General features: G+C 44.3%; 2 protein-coding genes across 3 annotated transcripts in view; both read left to right on the top strand.

Moving 5' to 3' along the window:
* Positions 1 to 2,971, top strand: part of LOC119285224 (protein ENHANCED DOWNY MILDEW 2-like) — a 21,089-nt gene extending 18,118 nt beyond the window's left edge. For both annotated transcript variants that reach the window (XM_037564460.1, XM_037564461.1), the window contains 7 exons: positions 174 to 208; positions 609 to 655; positions 1,329 to 1,422; positions 1,515 to 1,613; positions 1,935 to 2,245; positions 2,332 to 2,403; positions 2,489 to 2,971. In XM_037564460.1, the coding sequence (XP_037420357.1) occupies positions 174 to 208; positions 609 to 655; positions 1,329 to 1,422; positions 1,515 to 1,613; positions 1,935 to 2,245; positions 2,332 to 2,403; positions 2,489 to 2,603 (773 nt within the window). In that variant the 3' untranslated portion in view covers positions 2,604 to 2,971. The remainder of the gene's footprint in view (positions 1 to 173; positions 209 to 608; positions 656 to 1,328; positions 1,423 to 1,514; positions 1,614 to 1,934; positions 2,246 to 2,331; positions 2,404 to 2,488) is intronic.
* Positions 2,972 to 3,699: 728 nt separating this feature from the next.
* LOC119285226 (SH3 domain-containing protein 2-like) lies at positions 3,700 to 10,107 on the top strand. Its single transcript, XM_037564463.1, has 10 exons — positions 3,700 to 4,369; positions 4,774 to 4,890; positions 6,069 to 6,138; positions 6,259 to 6,407; positions 6,755 to 6,856; positions 7,097 to 7,294; positions 8,076 to 8,138; positions 8,267 to 8,464; positions 9,205 to 9,279; positions 9,634 to 10,107. Exons 1-10 carry the CDS (start codon positions 4,310 to 4,312, stop codon positions 9,760 to 9,762), a joined length of 1,161 nt encoding a protein of 386 aa, XP_037420360.1. The 5' UTR covers positions 3,700 to 4,309; the 3' UTR covers positions 9,763 to 10,107.
* Positions 10,108 to 10,687: the final 580 nt, after the last annotated feature.

The following is a 10,687-nucleotide window of genomic DNA, read 5'->3' on the forward strand; positions in this document are numbered from 1 at the left end:
TCTCCCTCCCTCTCCCTCTCTCTCTCTTCTCTCTCTCTAGTTGTCTATCCTTGCTACTGTGTTTTCGTACCATGATCAAAACATCAACACTTTAGTTTTCTTATAGTTTGCAATTCTATGTCGTTCATATAAATTCCAATTTTCTCTTGTCTTTATTCTTTTGTTCTAAGCAGGAACCAAAGCTGCCATGGAGAAGGACTATAGTGTGGTAAAAACATCTCCTCGTGAATAGCTCTTTCACATTACATATTATGAATTTACTGGGTACATGCTAGAAAGATAATCTTCTACCTTTCCCCTTGTGTTTCCCTAAACTATCATTGTAATGTATCATCCCAGTTCAAACTTTGCATGAGTAAATGTTAACTGATTATTATTCGAATGAAACAATTTCAAAAGGAAAGGTTCAGTACTGACTAGATTTTGATAAATATTGATGGTGTTAGGAAATAACCATCAATCAACCTTTCTTCAAGGTACATTTGTTTTTTGCACGGCAATGTTGATTTGTTTAGTTTAGCCGCTCAGATTTTTGTTTTGTTTCATACTTGTACCACTACAATTCTTCTTGTTTTAATATGTATAACTAAAATGACATGCTTGTGCAGGATGATTATATTTGTGCTATTTGTGATGAGGGTGGCGACTTGATATGGTAGGCATACTCTATTTGTCTAGTCTTTTTCATAATGTAGGGTATCTTTTATTTTTGTTCTTCTCAGGTTAATCTATGGTATTTTGAAGAGTTATATGCCACTAGTTCACATATAAATACATAGATCGGTTGAATTTTTTTTGTATTTTTTCATGTACCATGTAAAAGGATTGATAATTTTAGTTCATTTATTTTGAATGGAGCTATTTGCTCATGTCATGTGTAAGGGGCTGTTTAGATTGCTGCCCACAGCCACCCGTCCAAAATATTGGTCGTTGACCAGGCTGGTGAGGTCGTTTGGATGAGCCCCGATATTTTGGCTCGCCCAGCCCACCGCAGCGCTACTAGTGTATATCTGCGCCAACTTTTTGGTGAAGCTCGGCGCCGAAATCGCTCGCCAATTATTGGCGTGCCCTCCGTTGGCGGGTCTGGCTCTGTCAAAAACCAAACAGCCCCTAAATATTTCCTCCATGTTCAGAGTTGCCATCACGGCTCTAGATTGCCATTTGTCATTCTGTATACTATTTGAGTAGCCTGATTGCGTAACATTGTAGCTTGCATTGCATGAACTCTACAAGGCTCTTGTTCTCGAAAGAAGTTTTGTATCCAGGGGGCCTGCGTGCTCCCTGACTGAAGAAGGGTTGACACATATTCTTAACTTAATTCATTGTAGTTGTGATGGTGACTGTGGGAGGTCGTTCCACCCAACCAAACCTACTGGTGAAGCTTCTCATTGCGACACTCTTGGTCTGAGTGAAGAACAACTGGTGCTAATCCTTTACCAAATTATTCAGTTTTATTCTTGTTTCAGTATGTCCGGTATTGGCATCTAACTTTTCATACATATCATATTATATAGGAACTACCTGAGTTTCTGTGCGAAAATTGTGAGTCTAAGAAGCACCAGTGCTTTGTTTGCGGAGAGTTGGGATCTTCAGACCAAGGAGGAGACGAACAGGTGTGTCTGAAAAAACATGTATTTGTACTTTGTATTTTCTGAGATATATTATATTCTGTTTGTGATGGAACTGTTACTTGATTTACTGATTTCTTAATTCTCTATGTCACTGAGAATAATGAGAAAAAACAGTGGAGTTCTTTGAAGCTAAAGTATTGTGATTCTGTAGATGTAGGAGCCAAGGCAACAACTATGAGTGGTACTTGATTTTGATTGCATATAGGCTCTAAAATATTCAAGATCTTTTTGCATATGCAGTTGCTCGTCAGGATAGATCAGATTCCTTTAGTTTTCCAACTTTTTGTTTTACATTTTTGTCAGGTCATCATACAATGCAATAAGAGGGGCTGTAAGCGCTTTTACCACCCTTATTGTCTTCCATTGGATATCAATAAAATACCTGAGGATGCATGCCCTATGCATGAATGTTACTCGTGCAAGAAAAAAAATGCAACTTCGGAGGATAACAAAATGACAGGAAAAACAAAGGGAAAGGAAACGTGCAGGAAAAAACATGCAACATCGGAGGGTAATAAAACAAGAGGACAATCAAAGGGAAGGGGAACATGGGAAATGAACTTGGTGCTATGCAGGCGCTGCCCCAAAGCATTTCATCGGAAGTGCTTGCCAAGGTATGATTTATGTATCGGATAGCTCGTGTTGATATTGTGTGCTTTGATGTATCTTCTTTCATTGACCCTTTGTGTTTGTATTGTAGGGAAATGTTTGGTGGTGAAGGCAACATACAAAGGATATGGGAGACTGCGGGAGGGACTGTGTTCTATTGCGGGTAATTTTTGCCGTCGTCCTTTCGCCATTCTCTGTGTCTGTCTGTTTTAGTTTCAGAGTTTGTGACAAGTGCAAAATCTTTGCAGGGATCATGAGATGGTAGAAAATCTCAGAAGTGCAAAGAGGAATCATATTAAGTTTCGAGAAGAAAAACCTAAAGGTGCGGCTGAAAACCAAAGTGTCGAGGATGGGAACAAGTGAAGTGTTCCTGTTGCGAAAAATATGGCCGGACCTGTGGTGGCTTCCCTCCATGATTTATCTCCCAACATGTTGGAGAAAGGAAGCCTGTCTTGGGCTCTCGGCGAATTGCAGAGAGAGTGAACTGAAAGCCTTGGCGTCGTCTATGACAGATAACATTATCTGCAGTCCTGCAACATTCATGTGTTTGATGTGGTTTTGTGTCCGGTGACAGTGAAACCGTATTGGTTGTGGGGGTGTGTCGTGACATTGTTATTTCTTACATTGCCAGAATTTGGACATCAATCAGGTTGTGTGAACCGCGATTAAGACGACGCAGATGCGAATCATCATGATAGAAATGTGCTGGCATGTCACCGGCAGGGGTCTTTCCTCCCTTGCCCTTATCTGGTTGGTGCTTCTGATGCTAGTTTCATTTGGTTGCTGTGATGATGGATGCAGGTCACATACAGGTGCCCATTTGGGCCAGCTCACCTGAGGGCGACACTTTGCTGGGCCGCATTGTTTACAGTTGAGCCTATCATTCTTCTGTTTGGCCAGTGCTTTGCTGAATCTGTCGTGACCGGGATGGATTGCAACGTGGCGAGTTAAGCGACTCTGAGAGCTTACCTCAGGAAGCACTCGGTTGAGATGACACGACGCGACGGTCTCAAATATTTTACTGGTGAGATGAGATTAGATGACGGGGTAGGCTTGACCTCGCGGAGCCACGCGCCTACGCCGACGCGAGAGCGACCGAGCACAAGAGCGCTTGGCTGGCCGGCAGCAGTCAAAAGCCGGCCACCAGCATCGTCTCATCCCTGGTGGTGTCGTCGGCGGAATGGCCGGCGTCTTAAACAAACAACGAGCACGATGGCCGGCGAGTGGAACAAAATGCAAAGATTTTGTCCGTTGCAGATTAGATAAGCTGCGGGCCGCCGCGAGGATGGCCGCCGGCCGCTCGTCCCTCCCACCGGCAGGCAGGCACTGTTCGGCGGGACGTACGGCACCAAGTGAAGTCCACTCCTCCGCCACTTTCGGTTCACTCGCCCCTACGCTCCCCGTCGCGTCGGGTCGCTCTCTACGCGCGCACCCCCAGTCAGTCCCACCTCCCACGCGCACGGCACGGCGCACCCCCAATGGCGTGGGAGTAACGCGCGGTTCGGCTCGACGCTCCGGGTCAATCCCGTCACAGGTCCAGCGTTCTCGCTTTCTCTAGAAACCGGAACACCCCCATTTCTACGGTCCAGCTTAGCGGTTCGCTCTACAGTTTGGTCGGCAGCCGTCACCGTCGTCGGCCGGCGCGCTCCGTGCCCGCCGCCGCCGCCTCGGTTGCGGTTGCCAGGCAGTTACTTACCTTACCGCCAGAGCGACCACGGCAGCAGCTACTGCCCTCCGCTTCCGCTTCCGCACCAACCCCACCACCACCACCACCATCGTCACCGCCACCACAGCAACCCAACAAACCGCGGAGAGGCGAGGGGCGGTTGCTCGCTCTACTGCTGCTCCCTCCCTCCTAGCGCTGTGCCGCCGCCGCCGCCGCCGCCGCCCTCCCCTTCTAGCGCTTCGCGTCGTGTCGTGTAGCAGGAGAGTGCTGCCCTGCTTTTCCCCTCCGGGGTTCGCTATTTTGTGGCGAGCGCCGCTATTATTTCCCCAATTCCTATCTACCGCCGGAGAGGCGCCGTTTCGCTTTTGATCGATCCTATCGGTCGGTCGGTCGGCCGGCGCGGATGGAGGCGCTCAAGAAGCAGGCCAGCAAGCTGCGGGAGCACGTCGCCAAGCAGCAGCAGGTACGGATTCCTCTCCCAAATTCCAGAAATTCAGCCTCCCGCCGACCACCGGGTCGCCGGAATTTCGCTGGAAGTAGAGGTTCTTCCCCCGGCTATTGCTTCTGCCCAGTCAATTCCACACAGAGTTTGTTCGAGAATTTTGAGGTTATGGGTAGTGACCACTGTATTGGGAGAACAGAACAGCAGCCATTGGAAGGGAGGGAGTGAATTGCATATCTATTCTTTAGGTTTCCGACACTAATCTGGACCTACTCATTTCTTGTACGTTTGACTGTGGATACCCACTTATTCGGAAGCTGTGCCTAATTTTACTTGGTCCAATAGAATGAATGAATGGGTTCCAGCATCATATGACATGCTTCTTTGCCTGTTTCATTCTTGAGAGAGTTACATTTATGTTGCAGGCGGTTCGCAAGACGTTCAGCGCACGCCATAATCAAGACACTTCGCTTGTCGATGAAGCTGAACTTGAGTGCCACCAGAATCTCCAGAAGCTTTATAATACCACAAGAGCAGCTAAAGTATGTCTTCCTTCGGTTTGTTACCTGTGATAGATAAGAGATTATTTACGGTACATTGTACTACTGAGTTTTAGGTGTAGTATTAAGTTAATCCAACGATTGATATGGTTCGCCTAAAAGCTCAGCTTGAGGATAGCTTGGTAATTTCCGACTAGGCTGATATTCTCAGCTTTGGGTGCGGCTCTCGCCTGATCGATTCAATGCCTCTAATTAATCCAGAAAGAACAGGAAAATTAACTGATCACAACCACATGACCTCGCCTCCCTGCGAACGATCCCAATATAGTTCCGCCGTATGTGACGATCGCTGCCACACGTGACGAGCGCAGCTGTACGCCCGCTCCTCCCTTGCGCCGCTGCTGTCAAGTGAGACGCTGCTGCATGGAAGGTCGACGAGGAGGGCGACGCCGCCAATCGCTGCTCATCGTCTCCCTTTTCAACACCAACAATGATGAAGCATGGAATCCAAGAGCCCATGCAAAACTTTAGCACTAGTCTGGTCATTAATCTTAGCAGTAGCTGGATGATGCGTGTTACATGTAGGCTACCACAAAGATCTTACAGGCTATAACATAACGACATCACATATTACATAGCGAATTTGGGACACAAATGAATCAGTTCCACTACTGATTTGTAACATCAGAGAGAAACGGTGCATATGACACATTCAATCCATGTCCTGATCCAACCATATAATTACTACTTCCAAGTTCCACAAAAAACTGTTTCGCTCGACGCCAATTCCAAATCCAAGCCTAAACAAGCGTGGACGTCGAACTTGACGGAAGGCAATGGCGATGTGCTTGGTGGCCAGGCGATGGAGAGCAGCGTGCTCTCGCACCCAGACCCGCGTACCCCGCACCCACTACGATTCATCCCCAACCCAATGTGGGCCACCACCACTCCACCAACAGCATGAACAGCAGCTCTGGCGGCATCCCTCCAGCCGTCACCCAGCTCGTGGATTACCAGCAGAAGCTGGATGCTGGACTGCCCGAAGTGCCCTCCATGCCTGAATATACTACAAGAATTCAAGTGTAGTACTGTTATTATATCTTAACCGCTGCATCATAAAAATAAACGGCATAGAATAATTTAATGTACTGTAAAAGGACTCAAAGATAACTAGTCTAGCCGATTGTTGTAAAGTGAATTGGTTGTGTCTCATTTTGTAGCATTTCCAACGAACCATTGTACGAGGACTGGAGGGTTTTGTTGCTGTTAGCACCAAACAGATGGAGATAGGTAACTTCACATTGTTTTTTGTTATTGTTGTTGTTGCTGTTGTTGTTGTTGCTGTTGTTGTTGTATGTGCATATGCTTCTATTTTGAGATGTTGTCAAGCTATAATGTTTCTTCCTGTAGTGAAAAAGCTAGCTGAGGATTGTTGCAAATATGGAAACAACAATCAAAATGTTGGTTTTGTTCTTGGAAAGGCTTCGGTTGAGTTTGGTAAATCCCACAACCAAATGGAGATAGAGCGGGAGAAACTTCTTAGAGTTCTTGGAGAGCAGGTGATGGCTATTCCCATCCTCAGTTTCACTATTTCATAAGTTTCTCAGCATCACAAATGTTGCCTTCATGGCGTTATGTTTATTAGTCCGAAACATCTAGGTTGTGATATATTTTCCTTTTTACCCTTGAGCGGAATGTCATCCGAAGCTAGATGTGGTTTATTCTGTTGAAATTTACAGTACAAAATAGTATCAAAGCAAGTAGTGAATGCCAAATGTGATATGATGATTTGTGCATTCTAAAATGCACATATAACTTCTTTATGATTACATCTAAGTAATGACATCACATTTTCTGATTCAGCTGTATTGCTGCTGTTTAACCATTTGGTTTTTCCTACCCACAGGTTTTTGAGCCTCTTCGAGAAATGATAATGAGTGCTCCTCTTGAAGATGCTCGCTTGTTAACTTACCGCTATCAACGGATCAGACAAGATATGGAGTCTCAGGTAATGAATAGCAGATGAAAAATTATCTTCTCCAGAGCAGTGGTTATGCCAGGAGTTAGTACCTGTGATTTCACTCCTTTAGCTTCCATGGACTAATACATAAAATTAGAAATTATAGCAAAACAAAGTGGCATTTGGAAAAACCTGTGTGGTCAGCTGATCACAGAGCTACTCGCCTAGCACTGTAACTACTTCAGAGATCCCTGCCTGATACTAAAAAGACAATGTTTCTCTTATTAGATAGCTGATGTGGTTAGAAGGCAACTGAAGTCCAAGGAGAGTAGTGGTAATACAGATTCGGTGAAACTGCAACATGCAGAGTCAAAATTATCAGAGCTCCGAACTACGCTGGCAGCATTAGGAAAGGAAGCAACGGCAGCTATGGAGGCTGTAGAGGCTCAGCAGCAACAGATTACCTTCGATCGTCTTCTTGCAATGGTATGGTGCGCCTCACTGTTATTTCAGAATATGTACTTTTGTTGACGGTTGAGATTCCTGTGGTATGGTATGGCCACTTATGCTATAAACAGAAAGGTCATAAATTGCCTTTTGGTTTTGTTGATTAGAAACTTCATTTCTAGGATAGAACTTCATTTCAATGACTTATCTAGTTATTCTGTTCTGCCTGTGTGCATGTGCGCGTGTGGTCATATGGGTACATTGCTTTTGTTCTCAACCCCGATGTGCGGGTGCCTAGTTACTGATCTACTCCCTCCGTATCAAAATATAAGACGTTTTTTCGTCTAAATCTAGAGCAAATAACGTCTTATATTTTGATACAGAGGGAGTATATTTTTTACCAAAACTGTACTTACTGATCAGAAGTAAAACACAGTGTCATGTAAGTTTTGGCATATAAACAATTCTTATAGTTTGGCCCAATCTCCTTGAAAGTATCCTGGAAATTAAATATGTCTTCTAATTACCAGGTGTCTTTTTAAAACATAGTTTGGATTTTCTGTCCGTTTGATGTGATTGGTGATATGTGTGATTTAGATGTTGAACATGGTTTTTTTTCACTTGGCCCTAAAAAAAGTCAGGTAGCTTTTTCTGTTAATTTTCCTACTTCAAGTTTCCCACTCCTGGATTTGACACTCATGAGCTCCAACCAAATATGCATACGCCTCACGTACCGTATGTGAAATTCGATAACATTGATTGAACAGAATTGAGCATTAAACATTAATGAGCGTTATCTTATGCTGTGCCCCACTTGCAGGTTGATGCCGAGAGAACTTACCATCAGAACGTTGCTGATATTCTGAACAAACTTCATGATGAGGTGCATAGCTATTTCTAAATAATGGATTATTTGACCTGTATTGTGCATTTTACATGCCCTAAACGTTGAAAACAGATGTGAGTATTTTCTGCTGAAGGTTATTGCCATTTTTCTGCTGATTTGCACAGATGCTCAATGCAAGACCCCATGAAGAGTCAGACAACAACGATGATGTGCCATCATCAGATCCATCATCGGAGCCTAAAGTATCATCACCTAAAGTATCACCCACACATGTGCACTCAAATAGCATATCAGAAGATCCAGCATTAACTGAAACTAGCGAACCTACAAGGAATGGTCAGGAAGTGCATTATGTTGGGGAGGTACGTACGCCTTTTGCACCACGTATTTGGCAGATCAGTTTGTAGTGTGTCATCTATACTGCTCTTCACTCTATTATATTGTTGCTGTGTACTCTCTATCATGTTAGACCTTAGTTCCGTACTGGCATGAGCTATTTTAGACAGACTGATGGTAGGTTTTTTGGAAGCCCCAGAAAGCTATCTCTGGAACTGCTCCATATATTTATTTATAAGTAGATTATAAACATGTGCTTTCTCATGGATGATTTTTATGATGTCAACTTGTCAAGTTCATTTGATTGATTCATAAAAAGAATGTTCATCTGATTCTCCAGCAATCAAAGAAATCGAGAAACTAAATTGTTTGGTAGCATAAGAAAGCCATAAAATATGCTATCAGTAGATTATCCAAAATCATGTGAGTCTCCATTTTGTTGAATCAAAACTGCACCTTAGACAGTGCTTAATATGATCGATGGATATCCCGTGCTGCCATTCTTTCAACAAAGCTCCTCGTCTACCTTGCATTTCATGTTATTCTTTTTTTACACCTGCTAAATATAGTAATACCACATAAAAATGCTGGAGTGGAAATTCCATGTGGGTTAATCCACACACAAACAACAAATATATGCAATAAAAGGATGGCAAGGAGTATTTGGCAAGATTAGTTGTTGAGTAATTTTAGCAACTGCAGCACAATTGCTGTACTGAACATAGCATTTCATCACTCCACAAGCTGAACACTTGATGACCTGCAGGTAATCCATCCGTTTGATGGTCAGGCTGATGGTGAGCTCAGTATCTCCGTGGGCGATTTCGTTGTGGTCCGCCAGGTACACGCGGTTTGCACATGAGCAATTCACTCACTGTTAATAGATTTCATCCATCCATTCGTGTGACACCTCATGGCCAAGCTTCTGAAGTACTCCCTCCGTTCGGAATTACTTGTCGTAGAAATGAATGTATCTAGACGTATTTTAGTTCTAGATACATTCATATCCGAGACAAGTAATTCCGAACAGAGGGAGTAATAATCACACCTTAATTCATACCGGCAGTAAGTTGGGTAACTGCTGCTGCATGAACATGATGAGATGCAGGGCAACGCATAACTGTCCATTTATAAGAGGAGAACACATGGGGCCGGCAGTGCTAAGCAAGCAATCTTTGTGTGTCTGTCTCGACAGGTGTCTCCAAACGGGTGGTCGGAAGGGGAGTGCAAAGGAAAGGCAGGCTGGTTCCCATCTGCGTACGTAGAGGAGAGGGACAAGGCCCCGGCAAGCAAGGTGATAGAGCCTGGACGTCTGACTGCGTGATCCCTCTTTCTTCTCTTGTACTAAATGGCTGCTGTCCATCGTCCTGCTTTCTCCCCTGTACATGATATGAGGTACTTGTTCAGGACTGCTCAGCATTTTGTAGAACTTTTTTATACTTACCTTTCTGTGCAGATTCTTGTGCTTATGTAAAAGACATAGTAGTAGCATTTTGCCTGTTAGGATCTCTCTTCTGTTTCTCTTCTTCTTTTATTCGATTCGACACGAATGTATAGAAGAGCTATTTATTTGGCCATGGGATGCTGTATTCTTCCCCCTGCTATGTGGAAAGCGTTCCTGCCGAATTCATGTTTATCGGTTTCAGAACAGTGATAGATATTGTCACCACTCTTGTTTTTCTCTATAGCACTTTTTTTTTTCTGATGAAGGCTTGTTTATTTCTCTGCTGGATCGAGATTCCTTGTTGCTATTCTTGTCAAAACCGAAAGAGTAAAGGAAACCGACGCGACTGGAGCCATCCGGTGTATCCGATTGGGCAAAAGAGGGTTGGGCGTTGGTTGGATCCTTCTTCGATCAATTTTCCTTTCAAGTCTGATGTTTCTTAACTGCAACAGGAGCACTTGCTTTCTTTTCCCTCACTGACTCACCGGCTGCAACAGAGACAGTTTCCTTGGGCTCTGAATTTATTGGCCCTCCCTCTCATGCTTTTTATCTAGTACGTATCTCTTTTGCTGCTGGTCCGGCCAGTGCGTAGCTCTACTCTAGGCCACCATCGCATAGCTATTTCTTGCGCCTGCACGCACATGGAGCTCGGAAAGCTCGCAGCCTCATCCACCCCTTATGACGAGTGGAAAAAAAAGACGGAAATAATAAATCCGAACGTTTGGATTTTGCCCATGGCAAATCGAACGTTTTCTATGACAACTTTGGTTGACGCGAGGATGACAAGTTTAGTTGGTAAGCTTGT

Source organism: Triticum dicoccoides, chromosome 4A (assembly GCF_002162155.2).
Source record: "Triticum dicoccoides isolate Atlit2015 ecotype Zavitan chromosome 4A, WEW_v2.0, whole genome shotgun sequence".
NCBI classification, from domain to species: domain Eukaryota; kingdom Viridiplantae; phylum Streptophyta; class Magnoliopsida; order Poales; family Poaceae; genus Triticum; species Triticum dicoccoides.

What these genes read in the sequence shown, in the direction of transcription:
- LOC119285226 (XM_037564463.1), top strand. Translation starts at nt 4,310, where the DNA reads ATGGAGGCGCTCAAGAAGCAGGCCAGCAAGCTGCGGGAGCACGTCGCC. An exon ending in CACCAAACAGATGGAGATAG is followed by an intron (nt 6,139 to 6,258) that starts GTAACTTCACAT and finishes TTCTTCCTGTAG; the next exon opens with TGAAAAAGCTAGCTGAGGAT. An exon ending in TCGATCGTCTTCTTGCAATG is followed by an intron (nt 7,295 to 8,075) that starts GTATGGTGCGCC and finishes CCCCACTTGCAG; the next exon opens with GTTGATGCCGAGAGAACTTA.